General features: G+C 40.4%; 1 protein-coding gene across 4 annotated transcripts; it reads left to right on the top strand.

Moving 5' to 3' along the window:
• The first annotated feature begins 422 nt into the window (after window positions 1-422).
• On the top strand, window positions 423-23,390 carry BCL6 (BCL6 transcription repressor). Of its 4 annotated transcripts, none has more exons than XM_089680137.1 (10): window positions 423-630; window positions 12,243-12,281; window positions 12,524-12,697; window positions 13,461-13,682; window positions 14,639-15,592; window positions 16,135-16,310; window positions 17,377-17,544; window positions 18,316-18,446; window positions 18,961-19,098; window positions 20,474-23,390. In XM_089680137.1, exons 3-10 carry the CDS (start codon window positions 12,537-12,539, stop codon window positions 20,615-20,617), a joined length of 2,094 nt encoding a protein of 697 aa, XP_089536263.1. In that variant the 5' UTR covers window positions 423-630; window positions 12,243-12,281; window positions 12,524-12,536; the 3' UTR covers window positions 20,618-23,390. The 4 variants fall into 4 exon arrangements, with proteins under 4 accessions (XP_089536263.1, XP_089536262.1, XP_089536265.1 ...); XM_089680136.1 differs by lacking the exon at window positions 423-630 and adding an exon at window positions 643-734; XM_089680138.1 differs by lacking the exon at window positions 423-630 and adding an exon at window positions 827-1,158.
• Window positions 23,391-23,709: the final 319 nt, after the last annotated feature.

Raw genomic sequence — 23,709 nt, 5'->3', positions numbered from 1 at the left:
AAACCACCTCAGTCAGGTGTGAATGGACACTACTGAATATAACAGAAATGTAAGTGTCTTATATAAGCTATTATTGTATTTCTACACAATCCCAGGACAGATAAATAAACAGGGCCTTTCTATAGTCCCAACACACTGAGAACGCTTAGCAGTAACACTTCATGAAGTGGAATCAGAGCGCAGCCAGCGTCTGACCCAGCCAGCGCAGCCCGCCCTGCACATGCGCACAAGACACCCCGAGCAGGGAGCGAGCACGTCCGCAGGGATGCCGGAGAACTCACATTTCCCACAATTCTCTCCCTTCTCTTATGTCACAGAATAGCAAATTAGTTCTCAGAATTTCTGGGCTGTCCTTCCAAGTTGAAAGCCTACGTCAGAGCCTAAGACACACCACGTGATCCGTCCAGCCGGGCCGTACCAACACTCCGAGGGGGGCCCGAGAAATCCCAAATCCCCGTCCCCTGGAGCAGACCCCAAACAAACAGGCCCCCTGATATCGGGCATTTTTTTCCGTGTCCGGGGAATGTGTGTGGAAGGAGACGGGCAGCCGTGTGACGAGCGCGATGGACGGGAGAGAAGGGAAAGGGGTTGGCTGGCGGACGCTCGGTCCTCCCCCGCCTCCATATAATGGTAAGATCAGAAGCTAAAATTCCGAGAATTGAGCCCTGTTGATTCTTAGAACTGGGGGTTCTTAGAAGTGGTGATGCAAGGATTTTCTAGGAAAGCCCGACCAGGTGATCCGCTTTTCTCTTTAATTCACTTTTTTTATTAGAGCTTGTCACTTGCTGGACTCCTCCGCTCCCCGGCTCTGCTCCTCTCCTCGGCTCTGCTCCTCTCTATTCCCCTCTATTCTCCCCGCTCTTGTCTCCTCTCCATTCTCCTCTCCACACCATACTATTCTCCCGAGGAAGGCATGACATTACACTGGCTGCTGGCTGGGGACATTCCCCGGGATGTGTGCATGGAGGGCTCCGCACTGTGTGTCTATGTGTGTGTGTGTGTGTGCGGGAATGTCCACCGAGCGTGCCATAGGGCTCAGCACTGCTGCCTAGTACACCGACCTGCACTCATATGTACACGGATCATCACCGCTGTACGATGGGGATCAGGGGACCCAAGGAGCATTGCCATGTATTACAGCCATCAGCACTCTTCTGGGTCATACGACTTGTTACTTTTATAGTGTACTTCTGTATTATTTATTATATGATACCACTGAGCATGGCTATGTATTATACATATCATCATTGCTGTATTACACGGATCAGCACTTCTCTGTATGGGCTTCATCACTCTTCTATGTTATAGGACCTATTACTTTTATACTATAGAACTGATCTTCTAGATTCTGCGACTGATCTCTTTTATATTCTAGGATTGATCTCTTTTATATTCTACGACTGATCTTTTATAGTATAGGACTGATCTCTTTTATAGTATAGGACTGATCTCTTTTTTTATTCTGGGATTGATCACTTTTATATACTAGGACTGATCTACTTTATATACTAGGACTGATCTATTTTATATACTAGGACTGATCTATTTTATATACTAGGACTGATCTACTTTATATTCTAGGGCTGATCACTTTTATATTCTAGGGCTGATCACTTTTATATTCTAGGACTGATTACTTTTATATTCTAGGACTGATTACTTTTATATTCTAGGGCTGATTACTTTTATATTCTTGGACTGATCACTTTTATATTCTTGGACTGATCACTTTTATATTCTTGGACTGATCACTTTTATATTCTAGGACTGATCACTTTTATATTCTAGGACTGATCACTTTTATATTCTAGGACTGATCACTTTTATATTCTAGGACTGATCACGTTTCTACTATAGGGATGGTCAGTGTTCTAATATAGGGATGATCACTTTTATACCATAGGACTGATCACGTTTATATTCTAGTACTGATCTCTTATACTATAGGGATGGTCAATGTTCTATTCTAGAGTTGGTCACTTTTATATTATAGGGATGATATTTGTTATATTATAGGGATGATATGTGTTGTATTATAGGAATGATCACTTTTATACTATAGGGGTTGTCAGTGTTCTATTATAGGGATGCTCACTTCTATACTATAGGGATGATCAGTGTCATATTATAGGACTGATCCTTGTTCTGTAGTACACCGATCATCACTGTTATTATATGCAGATTATCAGTCTCCCATGTTATAGAACTTGTTACTTTTATAATATAGGTCTGGTCACGTTTTATTATATGGACCATCACTTTTATATTATAGGAATGATCACTTGTGTATTGTAGGGATGATCACTGTTCTGTTGTAGCACTTGTCACTGCTATATATTACTTCTAAGTCTGATCCCTTCTGTATTCTAGGGATGATGACATTCTGGGGCTGATCTCTGCTAGATGTTGTTGGACTTTTTGTATTGTGGGACTGATCGGTGCTCTGTGCTCCAGGGCTGATCACTGTGATATGAGAGGGATGATCCATTCTAGTTTCTAGGTCTGGCTGTTATTTTCTAGTGCTGATCACTCGTGTTCCAGGGATGATCGCTTCTGTATGTGAAGCTGATCACTTCTGTGTTGTATTGTTGATCACTTCTGTATGTGAAGCTGATCACTTCTCTATTGTGAAGCTGATCAGTTCTGTGTTGTAGTGCTGATCACTTCTTAAGCTGATCACTGGTGTGCTGTAGGGTTGATGAGTGTTCTCTTCTGTTCCAGGGCTGATCTCTTCTGTTTTATTTTGGTGCTGATCCCTGCTATGTTCCAGTACTGATCAGTGTGACATGAGTGGGCTGATCTCTTCTATGTCCGAGGGCTGATCCGCTCTGTATTGTGAATCTGATCACTGGTGTGTTGTAGGGTTCTAGAGAGTCTTCTTTTCTGGGGCTGATGACTTCTGTCATTCCGGCTGATCAGCCCCTGTCTGTGTCGGCTCTGATCGCTCCTGTAGTCCGTGTGTTGTACACCCGTGCCCGGCTCCTCCGCTGTCCGACGTTGTGGGGTTCCTGCTCCATCCATCGGAGTGATCCCGCACACTGATGTCAGGATTCCCGGGACGGATCTGGTGTCCCCGGTTGTCTTCGTTCTCCTCCATCCGCCCTGTGTCCCCCGGAGTGTGGAGGGGAGGGGTTGTCCGTGTCTAGACAGTGCACTGCATGGAGGATCAGGTGGAAGGATGGCTGCCCCCTCCATGTGTCTGTGCCCCCTCCATAGAGATCTGTCAGGGTCTGTTTACTATGGAGGAAGTTGGCACCATCCCCCAGCCTCGTAAATCCTGCTCCCAGAATGAAGTGCTCTTGGCCGGGCTCCACGCGCTATTCCTGGAGGGAGCCATCCATGTCCCCGACTCGGCTGCACCCCACTATTCTCTGTATGCCAGGACAGTGAGACCCCTGTCTAGTGATGGGGGGCACACATGGATCGATGTCTGATGGTACGATGTGCTCCTTCGTTAGTATAAACGGGAGATGGCGGGTTCCCGGTGATGAGGTGTGGGGTGCAGCATGCTATGTCGGGGTGACACGCTGCCTGATCCGGGGAAATAACATCTGTCTGGGAGATGGCCGGGCCTGGGGCGACCTCTAGCGGACGCCGTGTCATCTGCAGCCTGCTCCCCATTCCCCGGTGACTCGCTACATTTAGAGACTCGCCGCTTGTTTTCGCCTTCATGTGGAGGGAAGGAGAGCGAGAGCCGGGATCTCCCAGCACAGCAGGCCGGCCGGGGAAGGGTTAACGCGGCCTCTCCCCCCTCCTTCCCCCGTGGCTCCGCAGAGGTTAACTTGAGGTTTCACATTCCTCTGCACTGGCTGGAAGGCAGAATGGAGGAGAACCTTTCCTCAGGTTTCTGCCATCAGTCAGGAATGTCAGCCGCCCAGTCCGACTGTCTGCTTGTCTTTTACCATGGGGCTCCTGGGTATAATGGGGGTACAGATTCATGGCATCGGCCAACCCCCCAGTCTGTACAAAAGCCTCAATGTGCATAGACCCCAATATATGCAAACACCTCTAAGTCTGCATACACTCTAATATCTACAAAGACCCCAAAATCTGCATAGACCCCAATATATGCAAAAACTTCTAAATCTGCAGAGACTCTAATGTGTACAAAGACCCCCAAATCTGTATAGACCTCAATATATGCAAAAACTTCTAAATCTGCAGAGACTCTAATATCTACAAAGACCCCCAAATCTGTATAGACCCCAATATATGCAAAAACTTCTAAATCTGCAGAGACTCTAATAGCTAAAAAGACCCCCAAATCTGTATAGACCCCAATATATGCAAAAACTTCTAAATCTGCAGAGACTCTAATAGCTAAAAAGACCCCCAAATCTGCATAGACCCCAATATATGCAAAAACTTCTAAATCTACAGAGACTCTAATAGCTACAAAGACCCCCAAATCTCCATAGACTCCCAATATATGCAAAAACCTCTCAGGTCTGCATAGCCTCTATATCTGCATAGACTCCAGTATACACAAAGACCCCCATATCTGCATAGACTCCAATATCTGCATAAATCCCTATATCTGAATAGATTCCAATATCCCCATAGACACCCAGTCTATTAAGACCCCCAAATCTGCATAGACCTCAATATATACAAAATCCTCTAAATCTGCAAGACCCCCATATCTGCATAGACTCCAATATCTACAAAGACCCCCATATCTGCATAGATTCCAATACCTACATAGACCCCCAAATCTCCTAGAGGTTTATATGCATAAACCTCTAGGTCTGCATAGACCCCCAATATATGCATAAACCTCTAGGTCTGCATAGACCCCCAATATATGCATAAACCTCTAGGTCTGCATAGACCCCCCAATATATGCATAAACCTCTAGGTCTGCATAGACCCCCAATATATGCATAAACCTCTAAGTCTGCATAGACCCCCAATATATGGATAAACCTCTAAGTCTGCATAGACCCCCAATATATGGGTAAACCTCTAGGTCTGCATAGACTCCCAATATATGCATAAACCTCTATGTCTGCATAGACTCCAATATCTATAAAGACCCCCAAATCTGCATAGAACCCAACGTATGCAAAGAACTCTAATTCTGCATAGACTCCAAAATCCATAACAACCACAGTGTCCGCATCGTCCCCCAGATCCATGCCAAGGGAACCTAGAAAATGATTTATATATGTCTTGTACACACCATGCAAATACATTCAAATGCAACATATCTGCTTTTTTGCTCAGCGCAATGTATGTGACCGCACCATGCAGTTCTGTGCACACATTGCAGTCCTAGAGTTGAATGAAGCGCCACTTCAATAAGGTTAACAAAAAAAATCCCATGCGTGCCAGTGAGAACAAACCCTTGCATTGTGTTTTTTTAGAAAGCACCCTCAGTTTGAGGAGTAAAGTCTTCTCCCTGCCCGTATGCTGTAGAGAAGGTCTTTTGCTCTCTGTGTGGAAGCAGTGGTCTCTCTGCAGAGGTCTGACATGCCCCCTGCTTAGAATCAGAGGTCCCCAAGCAGCAGGAAGCCTTTGGTTTGCTCATTGCAAAGCTGTAGGTTTCACTCAGTAAGAGATTTCTGCTTCTACATAAAAAGAACAAAGCTCCCGCTTTGCAGCAGTTGGCAGGGGACAGGCTTTTCTACTCCGGGTGTGGCTGCTTTAGAAAGAATGCACTCAGAATGCATTTAGCTGATTTGAAGTGACATTTAATTTGGGCTTTAAGAGAATGATGTGGCATGCTAAGGCTAGCAGATATTTGGGAGTGGGCTATCATGTGCTTTGCACAGGGCGACCTGGCACTTACTGGAAGGCTGACTACATTTAGACTTGGCCTGTGTGCCATTGATTTGGGTTTACACTGTGGCAGAGCCTGTTGGGTGGCACAAGCCACAAAAGAGTGAGAAGTACAGGTTAGCTGTCCCCATAATAGAAATCCCCTCTGTGTCATCCCTGGGAGGCTGGGAATGTGTTTGGCAGTGTCAGTGAGGCCGCTCAGGTTCTATTACAAAGGAGGTGTCTCTTCACAGTGCTACTAGCTAATGCATTCCAAGGCAGCTCCTTGCCAGCTCCACAAGCCATTTTACTTGAACACTGTTATTTCCCAGCCAAGCTTCTGGAGCCAGGGTGACTTGGTGGAAAAAAACAAAATCACATGTTGTGTCAAGATCCAAAACGCCATAAAAATGTTTCTTTTTTTTAAAGCGAGGAAAGCCAAAACACAAGAGCAGCCCTGTGAGTGTGTTTATCCAAAAACAACTTTTTGAGCCATAATGGAAAGTGTGTGCCAGAAGGTGAAAAGAGAGAGGCTGGCGCCACCCGCTGGACGCACAAGTCATTTCACCTTGTGGAGACCGGTGGGAACTGAAATGATGTGCTGCAAAGAATGCACTCATCTATTTCAAGAATGTCTGTGTAAATACAAGAGTTTTTTTGTGACATTTATAATCCTGAAAAGTATGTTCCTAATGATTTCCACTAGATTAATCAAAGTCGTGGTACAGATGCACAGAAAGGTTTTCATTTTCGGCTTTATTAATAAACGTCAGCCCTGCAGTGTCAAACTACAGGACAATGGATACAGAAGCATCTGTAAATAAATATATAGCTTAGGATTTTCCACATTGCTTTTTTAATGTTTAGCCAATAAAGTGTACCATGCAAACTCCAAATTTACTGTTTTTAATTGTCTGTGTGGTTATTTATTGGATGTTTATTTCATGTAGCAAGCTTACTTTTTGTGTTATTTAACATTTTCATTGCTTTCTTTAGTAGTTTTTCCTGAGTAATTTAAACAGAGTAACTTTTTAGTTGCTGTATTTATTGTCCTGCATGGAGTTTGTATGTTCTCCCTGTGCTTGCTTAGGTTAACTCCAGGTATTTCGGTTTTCTCCCACACTTCCAAGACAGGTTGGTAGGTTACATGGCTATTGTCTAAATTAGCCCTAGTATGTGCATGCAAATTGGCCGTGCACATGTGCTTTCACATTCCCAAGCCGAGCAATTGGGGAGGGTGGAAGAAAGGCCATGGGGGCTATTTACTAAAGTGGAGAGTGCAAAATCTGGTGCAGCTCTGCATAGAAACCAATTGGCTTCCAGGTTTTATTGCCAAAGCTTAACCCGAACAAGCTGAAGTTAGAATCTGATTGGCTACCATGCACAGCTGCACCAGATTCTGAGTGTACCAATTTTTGTAAATCTCCCTTTTGATGACTTGGGGTGAGTTTGTGTTGGGTCAGAACCCTGAAGGAAGCTGTCAGTGCCAGCCCAATCATCTGTAGCTAGCATGTTTCTCACCCCACAGCTGCACAGAAGAACAGGGATGCTTTTGATGTCATTGACGTATGACCATATTAGGGCAATGATGTCATGAGAACCTCCTCCTCTTTGTGTACATACATCTGCAGGGCAGGGAATGCCCTGGCTGCAGCCGATCGGTCCAGCACTGGCAGCTTTCTTCCAGGTTCAGACTGAACCCAAGCTCGTATCATCTGGTGACCTACTTTGCCAAGAAAATTCTATAGAAAAAGTCTTTTAAGCGTATCAGACATGGTGCCTAGATTGCTGGCCCATAGGTTCACCAGGAGTTGGATACAACTAAACAGATATATATATTTGGAATATAACATCTGCATTCCTACAGTAGAGGAATTGTACTTGTTCCTGTACACTCAGAAGCAATACCATACCTTCCTATAAGGTGTCCCAGTCTTGTGTCTTCACTTGATTCCTCTTGGCTCTTCGTGACTGCTTGGCAAGAGGGTTAACCAGTCCGGCGCTGGCCTGTGAAGTATCCCTTGGAACGTGCACTTCTCTGATACTGTTACAAGTTGTTGGTTAAATAAGGAATGAGTAACATTGCAGGGAGATCTCTCTGTCAGTCACAAATCCCAGGCGGCTTGTGTATTTTTAAATAATTAATCCAATGAACTTGAAAGTGATTCTCAGCTGGAAAGCAAACTAGGAGAATTGGCCCTTCTTTCCTCTCCCTACGAAGAAGCCATCTGAATTAGACTCCCAGGCCAGCCTGTTTAAGATCAAGTAAACTCTTCCTTTCCTTGAAGTGTCTGGGTGGTAAGAACGCTGGCTATGTCTTGAATGATTTCTACTTTAACTCTTACTTTGACGGCTTCCCCTTCCCCTTGGGTTATTAAACACATTTACTGCCAGACCTATAATATCAAATCAAGACCTTACTACTGCTGAACCTTATTACCTGGTTACAGTGAAATAAAAGGGCTCAGTATGTCTGAGTGCTCAGAGCCTGTAATCTACTTTTTTTACATTCATAATGAAACAAACATTACACAGAGTGATATCACACATCCCACTCTGCTTTCTAATCTCCACTGCTTCCATTAGAAAGATCTGCCACCTACACTTTCTCTGAGGCTTTGTAGATACCCATCACCGAAACCATAGCAGGTTTATACATATTGATAGCTAACTGTGCAGATATGAATGATTGGTGTTGGATATTTTTATGAACCAAAGAACTGTGTTTTTTTTTGTTTTTGGATGTGTCAGCTTCTGATGAATTGTCCTTGGACCACCATATACCTAACCAAGCAATTTTATGCCTCTGCAGCTAACAATATTCAGTACAGCATTAAGTTATTGTTTTATATCATTGAGTTTGCAACTCCGTAGGCGTGGCCCAGTTTATATAAACAGATACCTTTTGTATATGTTAAGGTCAGAATTAAGTATTGCATTAAGCATAATATTTTAAGTGAACATGATTTAAAGCACATGTGAGGAAAGATTAATATGCTGTAGTCCTCCTAGTCTCCTAGATTGTAAGCCTGAAAGAGCAGGGCCCTCAATCCCCTCATGTTTTGCATTGTATTGGTATTGTTCTGTCACATGTTCTGTCCCCCTTTGTAATGTACAGCGCTGAGCGAACCATTGGCGCTTTATACATACTGTATAATAATAATAATAGTGAATAATGGCAAGTAAGCAGCAGGGAAAAATCTATTTTTGGGCCCATATATACATGTGTGTATATATATATATATATATATGTGTGTGTGTGTGCGTGTATGTGTGTGTGTGTATATATATATATATATATATATATATATATATATATATATATATATGTGTGCGTGTGTATATGTGTGTGTGTAATTTATTTATATGATAATATTGCTGATAACAGATAATAGTGCACAGGGAACCTGTTGGCTGCACAGGATTAACAGCTCTGGATACTGCAACCTAGCTTTGTGTAGTACAGAATGAAGTTATTACATTGAATCATTTTAATATAATATAGCAGAATGAAAGAGGTTCTCCCCAGTAGTTTTATTTCTGGCTCTGGAGCTTAGTATTCAATTTATGCATGGGAAAACAGAGCCAAACGCTTCAGTCTATAACATCTGAATTCTTTTGTCGCCATCTGCTGGCAGATTTGTTAATTCCTCTAAAAGACTGCCTCCTTTACTGGTAAATGCTAATACTGTTAAAGAATAACAACCATATTTAATATGTATAATACATTGCACAGTTTTCATCAGCTAAGGGGGAGATTTACTAAAACTGGAGAGTGCAAAATCTCAATCTCTGGGGCAGCTTCTAACTTCAACTTGTTCAATTAAACTTTGACAATAAAACATGGAAGCTGGTTTCTTTGCAGAGCTGCAGCAGATTCTCAGTTCTCGAGTTTGAGTAAATCTCCCCATAAGTGTTTACTGTGTGTACTGCATTGGCCTGGACAAACCGCAGTGAAATTTGTGCTGTGGTCAATCCAGTAGAATCACCTTTTACTAATCTGCCTATCGTAAGTGGAACTCCAGCCAGAATATGTTTTACCTTTTTGATAGACTGGTGAGCATTTAGAGCCTTAGTAAGGTATGCATTGTTACCTGTATTCCCTTTGGGGAGATTTCTCCTTACATCTTGCTCTTTTAACGCTACTCTTCAATAATCAGTGGATCAGTAAGTGAAGATGAAATCTTAGTAGGGCAATAAAATCAATGATAGAAGCTGTTTAAACTTTCCCACTCTGGTGGCCAAGACTAAAAGAAAAGGCTAGAGTTACAGTTTAACCAAAATCTGGTTGCTATAAATGACTGCAATCAGACATGTCACCATCATCATTCTCATCCTGCATTTCTTAACTTAGCCTGGGCCTCATTCATCCAATGTGCAGACCCAGACATTCAATTAAAATCTTTCATCCTGAAGCAGGTTATTTTCTATGTTTTTCCCATTGGTTACTGCAATTGAGAATAAAAACACTTATCTGAATGCATTAGCGGCTTTTAGTTGGTTTTTAAGTTCAGTGTATGTATATGGTGTTTTTACTTAGCTTGCCTTACATAAGGAAACTGAAGGGTTGGTCTATGTATACGTATGCAGACTGTGGGAAGCCTGTCCTAGGTTGGCTTTCCTGGAAAGTTTACTCTAGCAGAGTTGGATGGATGAAGTAATCCTGGTCTGAGTCAAATACTTCCCAGAATAGTATGGCTGGAATGCCCACCCCTTTTCCTCTGCTGAAAACAATGTTAATGTATAGCATCTGTGGGCAGGTGAAGTGTACTGGTAAAATGGGACGCACAGCAGTTAATACTCAACCAGCAAACCCATGTGTACAGGAGACTGTTGTCAGCCTCTCTGTCAGGTAATGTGATTTGGGTCATTTCTAATACCTGCAACTATTGCTTTTTATAGTTACAATTAAGATGCTTGTTGGCTGCCATAGAAAGGGTTAATGTCTAGATGGAGAAAATTGGACATAGTGATATGACTTCAATTGTGCCTCCCTTACTTAACATGTTTGTTTGAAAAGTTAGGTTGCCAAAAAAGTGAGTGAAACCATGGGGGCGTATTTTTATTTCTATGGAAAAGAAGAGTGACGGCAGTTTTGTTGTGTCATGAGTACAGTTTCTCTCTCGGTTTGGTAACTCCCCAGAGATACTGAGGTTGGTAGCAATGGCTGTCTATAGCACATAACTATAATCAGGCAACAGTTTGTTACATGAGGAATTGTACTTTTGGACTTGGACAGTTGTTCTCTATTAAAATAAACAATGTCTTCCCATAGACATATAGCTTTAGCTTTTATTAGTAGTTTAATAAATATTATTTTATTGTCCACTGAGCATCTCTGTTTTTGTATGTATGTATATACTGTGTGCGAACACTCTGTTTTTGTATGTATATGTGTGTATATATTTATATGTGTGTGTGTGTGTGTGTGTGTGTATGTATGTATGTATATGTGTGTATATATTTATATTTGTGTGTGTGTGTATATGTATATGTGTGTATATATTTATATGTGTGTGTGTGTGTGTGTGTGTGTGTGTATATAAAAAGGGTCCTAGTTTGGGTGATTTCAACATAATAAATGTGTGTGTGTGTGTGTGTGCGTGTGTGTATGTATATGTATATGTGTGTGTGTGTGTATATGTGTGTATATATGTGTGTATATATATATATACAGTATATATATATATATATATATATATATATATATATATATATTATGTTGAAATCACCCAAACTAGGACCCTTTTCCTAGGAACTTGTGAAGTATCAGTGGGATGAAGTGTGCCAACAGTTATACCTCTACAATACAGGGTGCAATGGCAAAGGAATGTGATCTAAATCTATTGCAACAGCATTCTTGTAACTCTTAATAAAAAACTGCCAGGAGCCTTGCATCAGTTTCAGAATTCAGTTGAAAGTAAATTTTTCTTTTCTTTTTTTTTTTTTTGCAAGCATCCTTCTATGGCCATTTGTGTTGTGGGGTTATGTGAAGGTGTGTGTGCAGGAAAAAGAAGAAACCACAGCATGGGGAAATGTTTAGTTTCAAAGTTCCAAAGAAGAGGAAGATTAACGATTTACACCTATACTTTAAGTCACATTTTTGTGTTAACCCATATAGGATAAATAAGGTTGGCCTCTTCTGTTTAGACCATGGATTGATCTCTTTATCAATGAGATAAAGTACATTGCAGTCTACAATATAATTCTTTAGCTTTCCAATGTTATTCTGAACAGTAAGTAGCCTTCATGTATAGAATGTTAATTTACATTCATAGTTCCACAGAAATCCTATATATTTATTAGACAGTCATGGCAGGTTGGCAGGTTTTAATTTGCATAAAATATTTAGACCCCTCTTTTGGAGGACCCTTCTGCGCTTTATTGGCCTTCAGCTGCTAGAGATCTATTGCTGTTATTTCATGTTTTCAGCTTTTTTTTTTTACTAGCATACTGAATTTATTTTTTTTTTTTTCTTATAGCCATCAAAGAGAAGTTTGAATTTTGAATCGAGAATTGGGGTAAGTGTCTATGTTTTGCCTTTTTTATCTGAGCAGTGGGAGTTGCACCTGCACATTTCATCACTTTCATAACTGCTGAAGATTCACTGATCCATAAATAACACAAACCGCTAAAAGTGGAAGTTGAAACTTGTTTGAAATATAGCACAAATGCCAAAGCATACTCCTAAGTGCTTACAGTTAAAAAGGTTTCCAGGTATCCTATATTCTGCCTTTAAATGCAACGTTTTTAATGTTTTTAGGATACGGGCAAAAATGACGTCGGCAACTGACAGCTGTATTCAGTTCACTCGACATGCCAGTGATGTTCTCCTGAACCTGAACCGTCTCCGAAGTAGGGACATTCTGACAGATGTGATCATCGTTGTAAACAGGGAGCACTTTCGAGCTCACAAGACAGTGCTCATGGCTTGCAGGTAAGAACAGAGCTTGTCAAATTTCAGTATGACAGCTATTAGGTTTTTAGCAGTATGTCACTGAGGGGTAGATTTACTAAAACTGGTGCACTCAGAATCTGATGCAGCTGTGCATGGTAGCCAATCAGCTTCTAACTTCAGCTTGTTCAATTAAGCTTTGACTCTAAAATATGGAAGCTGATTGGTTTCTATGTAGAGATGCACCAAATTTTGCACTATGCAGTTTTAGTAAATTACCCCCTATGATGCTACTCTGTTTGCCTATTCTACTCTATAGTGCAGACACTTTTTTTCCCCTAGAATGTTTATAGAGAGCCACTCACCCAAATTACCTTACATTCTAATACCCTACCACAGGTACACTATAAAGTCAGTTCAGATGGAAGTCGATTAGCTTACTTTTTTTTAATTATCACTAGTTTTTGATTATGGGAGAAACCGCTTGCAGGGCATTGCACCAAAATATACTCCAAAAAGCATCTGTGGTGGGATAATACACTTTGAACTGACCTTAAACTGTAAAAGAAAAATACAATCTTAGATATGAACAGGTTTTACAGACCCCTCACATGACTAGTCAGGACACAAAGGAGCCTACAGGGAAAAAAGGTGTAACTTGAGTATAGGATGCCTTGAACTTTGACACTGTTTCCCATGTGTCTGCACTGCAGCTCAGTAACAATTAATTTAGCAGAGCAGACGTGTAAGCAGTATATTTTGCATTCTGAGAAGATGCAAATCTCAAAACTATTATCTTTCACAGTGGACTGTTTTATACAATCTTCACCGACCAGATGAAGTGCAATATGAGCATCATAAACCTTGATCCAGAAATCAGTGCAGAGGGTTTCCGAGTCCTGCTGGAGTTCATGTACACATCTCGGCTTAGTTTAAGAGACAGTAGCATCATGGCAGTTATGAGCACTGCACTTTACCTACAAATGGAACATGTTGTAGACACCTGTCAAAGGTTCCTCAAGTCAAGGTAACTTTTATTTTCTTTCATTTTACTGTTTTGTGTTTTTGTTCTTCCATCCTGAAGTAAACTTTCAAAGAAGCCAGTCAACCCAAACTGAAAAATTCAATTTGTTTGGTAGACCTCAGACACTTAAAGTGGTTGTAAACCTGAGACACCAAATATGAACAAAAGATATCCCTCTATAGTGTGTACAATTAAGTGCACTAAGTGTAATTTCTGTCTGCTGCTTTGTTCCTCTATCAGCATAAGTCACTTCTTACAAGTTTTCCTGACACCAGGAGAAAAATGGTGACAAGGGAGGGACCTCCAGTAGATTGACAGCCTCAGCTCTGTTCCTGTGTGCTGTGTGGAAGGGGTGTGTCTCTACCCTCCAACTAGCTCTCAAAGCTCCCTTCCTTGAGCTCTGCAGAGTGTAACTTCAGCTCTCTGCCTCCTTTTTTTTGAATTCTCAGACAAGCTGTTCAAATTCAGCACTTTGAACAGATGTAGATAAGAGAAGACTGCATATAGACAGGTATAGCCTATGTAGGAGGATTTGTTTCATCTCTGTGTATCACTTGAGGCCAGTTACTTCACTTGGTAGATGTAAGGGTTTACTACCACTTTAAATCACTTAACTGCTTCTTGTGTTTCTCAGGGACAATGACAGTGAGATCTCTGCACTTGATTCCCCAGGTCTTCAAACCTGTTTGGGACTTCTTGTTTATTGTGTAGAATACAAGAAGGGTAGCGGGAACATTATTGTTGTAGCTCTAATGTGGGCTGGTAAAGATTTGTAAGTTACCTTAGAGAGCTTTCATCAGTGGAGCTGCTAGAGAGATAAGAAAATTGACTGATACAAACCCACACGATTTCCTGTAAGAGAAGACTCTTGGATACTCTGATTCTTTATGGTAAAAAAAGAAAATTGTTGTTATATGTAGTTGTGTGAAAGTCTAAGGACTTGTGTCTTATTTTTTCAGCGAGGATATTGTGAGTTCTGTGAAGCCATCCAGAGAGGACTTCTTGCAAGGCAGGACAATGTTACCTCCAGATGTTATGGCCTACAGAAACTGCGAGATGCCAGAAAATACCGTATCAGTTCGTAACACAACCATTTGTGATGGAAGGTCCTACATTCCCAACATTTACAGTGGATCTCCATCCTCCTACCCTCTCTACAGTCACATTCCAGTGCATGGGTTCCTATTTCCAGAGGATGAGGCAAGAGATGTGCAAATGACTGACATGCAAAGAACCAGCAGGTATCCCAAGGACAGTGTGTTACCTGGAGAAAATTCAAGGACTGTAATAGGAGAATACAGGAAAGGTGTTTTGGATATATCTGTAAATATGTGCCACAATGTGTACTCTCCAAAGGAGGCAGCACTGGAAGACCCTCATAGTGACTCTCACTATAATGTTTTGGCAGGCTCTCGGTCTGCTGGTCCCTCTGTTAGAAGCAGTCCATACTACAGCTGTGACAAAGGGAAAGAGGAGGAGCGGACATCCTCAGAGGATGAAATCACTCAGCACTTTAAACCAACAAACTCTCCGGTCAGTCGTAAGGGTCTTGTAAGCCCTCAAAGCCCTCAGAAGTCAGATTGCCAGCCCAATTCTCCTACAGAATCCAGCAGCAGTAAAAATGCCCGCATTTCACAAGGATCTGGTTCTCCAGTGTCCAAAGCCTTTACTGACCCAAAAGCTTGCAACTGGAAAAAATACAAGTTGCTTAATTCTCTCAACCAGAATGAAAAAGGATGTGCCACTCAAAGTGAAATGGAAAACTTGTCTCCACAGTTCTACACATCTCAAACATCCTGTCAACAGTCAGTCAAGTCTGAAAACCTGGACATTCAGACGTCACCTAAGCTTAATGGGAACACTGATGACTCGGCAGTATCGCAGGCTAGCAAACTCAATGGCATTGTTAACAGGTAACCATATGGGTCTAATTAAAAGACAATGCAACCCACAACTATATGCCAGCTTTTGTTATTTCGGAGCTTTTATAACATAAAAAATGAATGTGGTTGACTATTGTTAGTTTGTATATTCAAATTTATGTTAAAATTTGAAACTCAGCCAAACATTTTTTTTGTTTTGGTAAGGTTGGGGACAAGATAGAACCTCTTTTTTTTTCTTTGTTGCTGATTGCATGTCTGCAGGAGAGATTTTCTCCTCAGTTCCCCAAAACTGTCATTTGGACATGAAGTGAGGGTAAACATCTCCATAAGATGCTACAGCAATTAAAACTGTCAGGATGTGTCCCCAGTGAGGATTTCCACTCAACTGGTAAAAGAAGGGGAAATCTCTAAAGGGCCACAGATGAAAACAAAGAGTAATATAATCCTTAACTATTCTGCCCATAAAAAAGGTTTGGCTGGAGATACTCTTTTAGTAGACATTCAGTTTGACAGTTAAAAGTTAGTGGCTGTACATTCCTGCTCTAAACCTGTTTTATGACTTGTTTCCACAGAACAATGGAAGGATCACCCCTAAGCAGTGAAGGACATTCCCCTCTCTACATCCACACATCTAAGTTCAGCATGTTTTCATCACAGTCCCCTCCTGAAATGTGTCCCCACACCCCTGGTTCTAACTTCGGAGAAGAGATAACTGAGACTCGGTCAGAATATTCAGATTCAAGCTGTGGTATGTGTTCATGTTTGAAATTATTTAATAACACAGTGTGAAAATGGTACTTCTTCTCATTTGTCTGTTTTTGGGATATGCTTTTATATTTTTTTTACTGTCCCCTGCTACAGACTAATTCTACAAAAACATAAACTAAACATACCATATTGCTCTGTGAATTCCACCACAGTACTTGGATAAATCTTTGGGCTGTGTTCACACTTGAGCGGAGCAATTTTCAAACATTTGGGGGGTTTTTTTTAGAGTGTTTGAGTGGTTTTTGGAAGTGTATTACAAGTGTTTTTTGTTTAATTTGTTGAGAGTTTTTTTTTAATGTATTACAAGCATTTTTACAGCTTCTGGAGTTTTTGTTTAGCCAGTAAAAAGCCCTAGGGGGAGGAGAGGTGGAGAGCTGCTATCTGGGCAGAAAAGTACAACAAAATGCTCCTAAAAAGCTCATGTTGTGTGTTTGGAAGCATTCCCATTGAAGTCTTTGGGCCTCAATCTGCTCCCAGTCTGCCACAAAGAAGCTCATGTACTTTTGTGAGTGGCAGGCATTTTGCTAGAGGCGACAGAATCCTCAGATGTGAATGAGGGCCATTGAAATGAATGGGATTTGCCCTTTTAAGTGTTTTAGAGCTACAAGCATAAAATCATTCAGGTGTGAATGGGGCCCTACAGTAGTTCTACAAGGTATACCGGTATGTGTAGTTGACAAATAGTCAAAATTGTAGTAAAATTGTACCCATATCTGTTTAGTTTATTTCTCTCTGTGTAGATGGTAAATGTACATTAATCCAGTGCTTGCTGGTTTAAAAAAGGAAGTGCTTTACTGAGTTTCGAGTTAGTGAGAATTTAGTGTGGTTCATGATGCCAGTGCAATTAAGTTCTGAGTTTATGCAAAAAAAAACACACATTTGACCTTTTATAAGCTTATTTAGTTAAGCAATAAAAGTACAGTAACCTATGGCAAACAATATTTCAGTTGCTGAATTTTGGTTGGTAAGGGTCAAAACACTTTTGTCTTTAAATCCATTTTTGGTATTTCTAATGTGGTGTGTGTTTTTTTTCCTTCCCTCTAAAGAAAATGGTACATTCTTCTGCAATGAATGTGACTCTCGTTTCTCTGAGGAGGGTTCCTTGAAAAGACACACTCTACAAATGCACAGTGACAAGCCCTACAAGTGTGACCGCTGCCAAGCATCATTCCGCTACAAGGGGAACCTGGCCAGCCACAAGACAGTTCATACTGGTGTGTTGCTGATATCCTTACTTATTTACACTTAACCAAGTACTACCTTATACAGCTAAATGTGCCCATTTGCTCATAGCGTTTTGAATTTTTTAAAAAATAAAACATTGTAAAGCTGCTTTCTGATGCAGCATTGTGGTTGCATCACATTTTCACTGGTTTGAAGCTGGGAGGACATCCTCTGATAAGTTACCAGCTTGTGATACTAGTGTTTCTCTGGGAAAGGGAAGCGGAAGGGCATTCTGCATACATGACTATCCAGGACACAAACACCTTAATGCAGTCTAATGTCACTCACTACCTGGGGGGGTATAGGTGGATGGTGTTTCTGTGCATGCATCACCTAAAATCTGTTGAGTGATGTCACTGCCTCCCAGTGCCTATAGGGTAGCAAGGTGCTATAGGGATGTACAGTTTAGGTTGACATTTGCATGTCAGACAGGTGCCCAATCTCTTTATTGAAAGTGACTGTAAAGCCTTGACTTTTTTTTTTATTTTTGTCCGAAAATAAAAAAGGGGTTTATACTTTGTACTTACATTTTTACTTTTGCACAGAGCAGCACCTAACTTCCTCTGTTGGAGTTCCCTTGCTGGCACTCTCTGCTCTGCCTCCTCTGCATGTGCCACCATAGCAAGTTGTGTGCTATGGTGGCACACATGCTGATGAGCTGCCTATAGGTATAGATCTATTAGAAAGGGCCACAGTAAAATGTCTTCATTCTTTTAATCCACAGATTCATATTTTAATGAATCTTGCTTTCTGTCAATCAGGTGAGAAGCCATATCGCTGTAGTATCTGTGGTGCACAGTTTAACCGGCCTGCAAACTTAAAGACCCACACAAGAATTCATTCTGGAGAAAAACCATACAAGTGTGAGACCTGCGGAGCCCGCTTTGTACAGGTACGATTCCTAGAGTGTGTCTTTATTAGTATATTGTTAGGATTCACTTAGCATTTATGTAGAATAGACCAATACTTGTTTACTTTAAACGTACTAAACTCAAACCTTTTAATGTAAATAGCTGTAATGTAGTCTTATAATTTGATGGTTGTTTTCTTACGTATGGAGCCTTGTGAATTATAGAAAACCATCCACAAAGTGTTTTGAGTGTATTGAGAGGCTGAAGGGTAATGTGTAAAATTTATTCCCACTTTACTATTGTACCCCATTGTCCCAATTCACCATGCTGTAAGCCTTCTGATAAATTCTTACTGGACACGGTTAGCTTTGGCACTCTGATCCACAGGTTTCTGTCGGCCAAGTGTGAAGAGACATTTTCTACTCCTTGGGTTGCATTTAAGTTCAATGCATACATAATTAACATGTTTCATCCATAATTCCACTACCTCTCTCACAGTGTAGTGGCACAGAGGTAGAAATCAGTGTTTATATAATCGTTTCTTTATGCTCACAGGTTGCCCACCTTCGTGCACATGTGTTGATTCATACTGGAGAAAAGCCCTACCCGTGTGAGATCTGTGGCACTAGATTCAGACACTTGCAGACGTTAAAGAGCCATCTTCGTATTCATACTGGAGAGAAGCCCTACCATGTAAGTTACTTCTTCAGTCCAATGTGCTTGAATCAGAAATGGTTTAAAGCAGTATTGAATGCTGCATGTTTATTAGGTAATGCAATAAAAAATGGTATTAATTTCCCAGTACATAATTTGACATCTATGTGGGCACAAACATTAACATTATTTAGAATTCACTGCCCCTTGCTCAGCTTTCCTGAACTTCCTGTTGGGGAGAGTATCAGGTCACAAGGGACAATGGTCACAAGACAGCTCAATCACCAACAGTTATCCATCTACTAGCTTAGAGGAAGGAGGAGCAGGGGAGGGGCTTTCAATCCTAGGCTTTTTGTCTCTGTGTTTGTGGAGATGCATGCAATTGTGGGAGCCACCCTAAATCATGTGCACAGGGCAACAGCTGATTCTACAGGAAAAGAAAACTTTAAAACATTAGGATGCAGCATCTATTGTAAGCCATTTCATTGAAATACCCTAAACATTGACTTAATTTTCACTATAAATTTTGTAATATGTAGATAAAAATGCTTTCCAATTGCATTTTATGCATTCATATTCTTCAGTCTTAGTGGAGGGGATTCTACTAAAGCAGCCAGTCTGTTCTAATACAGAGCTACTTCTCTAGGTTTTATTAGCTCAGAACAGATATGACATTAAAGAGGGGTTGTCTACTTTCAGCTAAAAATATTGTACAATAGCGGGGAAATGCTGCCATCTTTCTGCATTGAATCAGTATCAGGCATTTAGTTTTGCTTAATGTATACCAGATGTTAATCAGCTATGGAATATAAGTGCTATTTAATGTGTATTTTATTATACTTTGACACTTTAACTCTTTGATTCTTTCATTTGAAAAGTAAAGAATTACTAGTTTATTCAAACCAACAAAAGACAAAGGGGTTAATTTAGTAAAACCGGAGAGTGCAACATCTGGTGCAGCTGTGCATGATAGTCAATCGACCCCTAACTTCAGCTTGTTCAATTAACCTTTGACTAAACCTGGAAGCTTATTGGTTTCCATGCAGAGCTGCACCAGATTTTGCACTTTTCAGCTTTAGTAAGTCAACCCCAAAGTATAGTAACCCATTGAAACTAACTGTAATTGATTTTTTAGTGATCTTACAGGAGACTAGAGTCTGTTATGGGCTACTGCACTTTACAGTATATGTTCTTTGTTTTAGCTTATTCAATAAATCTTTATATAGATTATTGTAAAGGACTAGCCATCACCTTGTAGCTATAAAAGTCCCAATTTCAATATTTGGCATTGGTGATTACAATGAAGATATGTTCTGTAGTACTGTGTTCCATGTATCTTTACTTTTCCAGTTTTAAAGTGCATTGTAAACTTCTGCTTTTAAATATGTTAACTTTCATCTGGGTTTTTTTCTAGTGTGAAAAGTGCAACCTCCATTTCCGCCACAAGAGCCAACTGAGACTTCATTTACGTCAAAAACACGGAGCAATCACTAACACAAAAGTCCAGTATCGTGTGTCCTCCACAGAGCTTCCAGTGGAACTCCCTAAGTCTTGCTGAGCCCTGCCCACACCGATTCTGGAGTGCCTCTCTTTGACCTGTTAGTGCAGATGGGTGAAACAAAACGGGTTTAGCTATTTTTATTTTATTTTTGTCCTGGTCATGTGAAATGTGCACCCTTTAGTGTAAAGAAACTAATATATATAAATATATATATATATAAATATATAAAATATATTTTTCCTATATTCATATGGTGTAGTATCCATGCACTCTTTTATCATTTCATCCTTGTAATTCTCAGCACAAGAGAACCTGAGTGATATGGAAATGACTGAATTTGGAAAGCGGCTGGAGATGCAAAAGGCAGGTTTAAAGCCAGCTATGCTGACCCAGCTTCTATTGCACTGGTGCTCCCCTGTGGGGCAGTTTATAATGTCTGAAGCATCAGCCATATGAATGGGTGAAATGCAGACTATATGTAAAGTGGCTCAGTAAGGTCTTCTTGCTTCGGAAGATGCTTAGCATGTTGGAAAACATCTGTTGCTGAAGTATAAGTGCCAGCTTTAAATTTTAAGGTTCTTCTACTTCAACAATGATTGGAGGATCAAAGTGTTTGAAGCCTATATTAAGGCATTATTATAACTTGCTTACTTTGCTAATATTTGCCAAGAAATCCTGCAGAAAGCACCTTTTTAGTGGCTTATAGTGTGTCATTTGGTAGAATGGTATTAGAACCAAACCACAATGTTTTGTGACTGAAAGAAAAATGGTACAAAATGGGAATACTAGTCATTTAGACATGAATCCTTAGAACAATGTTACAATATCGAATCCTTATACTGAGGGGAGATGTATTCTATGGATGCAACAAAGCCTACGCACTTGAATTAAGCACCTTGTCTACAACTAACTCTTGAACCCATAATTCAACCCCTACAGATATTCTGATGTGATGTGTTTGGGACAACAGTTACAAACATAAAAGCGCTAATCTTAAGAACAGGGCTTTCAATGCTAGCACTTTTTAAGCACAAGACAGGTTTGTGGCAATCTTTTTGAAGCACTTAGCGGTGGATAGAGTTCTCTTAACTTTTGATAATCAGTGTTGGTTGCTGGTAAAACACTTGTTGGTAAGAAAACTTTCAATGAAAATACTAAGTTTGTGCTTAAATACTAGCATGGAACTGCCTACACTGCACTTCCCTTAATAAACATCTCACAAAGTGTTTATTTGTAGAGGGCAAAGTGCACACAGTACTGAACGCACTTTTATCAAATGTATTCTTTAGTGCCAGGTGCTATAGGTCTTATGTACTTGGAAATGAGGGGAAATATAAAGTAATGTACATTTCTTGCTAACAGAAGCTTCTGCTAAAAGACAAATGCACCAAGCTTTTAGTTCAGTACATTAGTGTTGTGGCTAGGGACATTCCTACCTTTCAGTAAATACTGAGGTGCACTTTGTCATGGATGGTAAAGGCAAGGTTCTCACCTACAAGTTTGGGGTTTGTTGTCTTCTCACCATCCATTGGCCCTGCATTGCCTCAGGTGCTGCCTGTATTAATGATTGTGGGGGAGTATAAGTGCATACTCCTTCAATCCCCAATATCATGTTCTGCAGAGGAGCAGGGCATTACAAAGTTAAGATTGACCTTGGTCAAGGCAGCACAAAGGTAGGGATTTCCTTAGATATGGTAAGTTCACTTGACTGCCCTTCTTCAAATGGGATTTATTTTTTCTGCCTGAGCAGTCTGGCACATGTCCTACCCCGCCTTAGCCCCTGTCCTGTAAAAGCAATGAGGCTCTCTGGTGTCCAGAGGTAGCCTTGCCTTGTAAATTAGGCTGATGCGACCCAAAAGGTGCCTTTTTTTGCTATGACTGCAATATTATACCAGCACTAGGAGGCACCTAAATCCAATATTTTTCTAGTCTCATACTTTCTTGCACCCTTAAAAAATATACAAAAGTATTTAATTTTACGGTATGCAACATGTGCACTCAATATAACGAGTTGAAAAAATAAAAATAGAACAAAGAATTATTGTGAATGCTTTTTAAGAGAGGGCTTTAACTTTTGTTATAGTTTTAACCAAAGGAAATGGAATTTATGGCAGAGTTGTAAAAAATATATATAAATATACCTATATAATAAAGATGAAAAACAAAAAGGACAAAAAAGGTTTAAAAAAATAAAGCGCTATAAAAAATCTGAAATACAGCAAACGTTTAGATTGTATCTGCGGGCAGAATCCAATCTGAGATTTGTTTTATTGTGATAGAGCACTTACAAGATATTTTAATGTATTGCACCAGTGTACGTGAGAAGATATTTTGTCTAAACGCAACAGTCTATTTGTATTTTTTGTTTATTTGTTTTCTGGATGTGAAGGTTTACAGTATGTTTTAAAAACTCAGACACCCTGTCGAAGGATTGTGTAACTTTTTTGTTTTGTTCTAATTGTATGTTTGTAAATATGTATATTTTTTTGTCTTTTGGTGCCTTTTAACTTCATCAGTGCCAGAGGGATAGAGCAACATGTTGCTAGTCCTCCTGGCAGTGAAGGGGTTAATGAATGTTTGAACCCAATCTTTTTTTTTTTTTTTTTTTTATTTCCCAAGGTACAGCCTAAAGCTAGTCACTAATCTTTAGGAAAGGTCAATCATTTTTTTTTCTCGTTTTTATTCTCCTTTTGTTGACTTCATATGCTTTTTGTCCTGCTTCTGTTAATAATGAACTGCCGGGAAACAGGGTTTGGGCTGTTTCTAAAACTGCATTACTGCAATGTAAACAATAGCTGTACAAGTAGAAAAATAAAATCTTTAACAGCAAGTCAACTGCATTCGAGTGTTTTCCTGTACTGTGTGTTCTAAAGAGCTTTATGTACGGTACATTCACATTTTGTAAACATTTATCTAAAAAGGTAAACTGTATCTAAACCAAAAATTTGATATATTGCAGCTTACTGGCCCTTGGTGTGGTGGCTGCATTCAGTTTGTGTTTTCCCCCCTGTAATCCTTCAAATAACACACTTCCTGTCTCTGGGTGGCTACGTCACTTCTCCACTGTGTCTATGAAGGGAGCCATGGTTGTCACCTAAAGTTGCTTGCCTGTTATGAACTACAAACTTGTCCATATCTCCATCTTCATT

This window comes from Staurois parvus, unplaced genomic scaffold (genome assembly GCF_062004578.1).
Source record: "Staurois parvus isolate SC_StPar_1 unplaced genomic scaffold, SC_StPar_1.0 ptg000235l, whole genome shotgun sequence".
Lineage (NCBI taxonomy): Eukaryota > Metazoa > Chordata > Amphibia > Anura > Ranidae > Staurois > Staurois parvus.
This window is presented reverse-complemented; position numbering and strand designations above follow the sequence as displayed.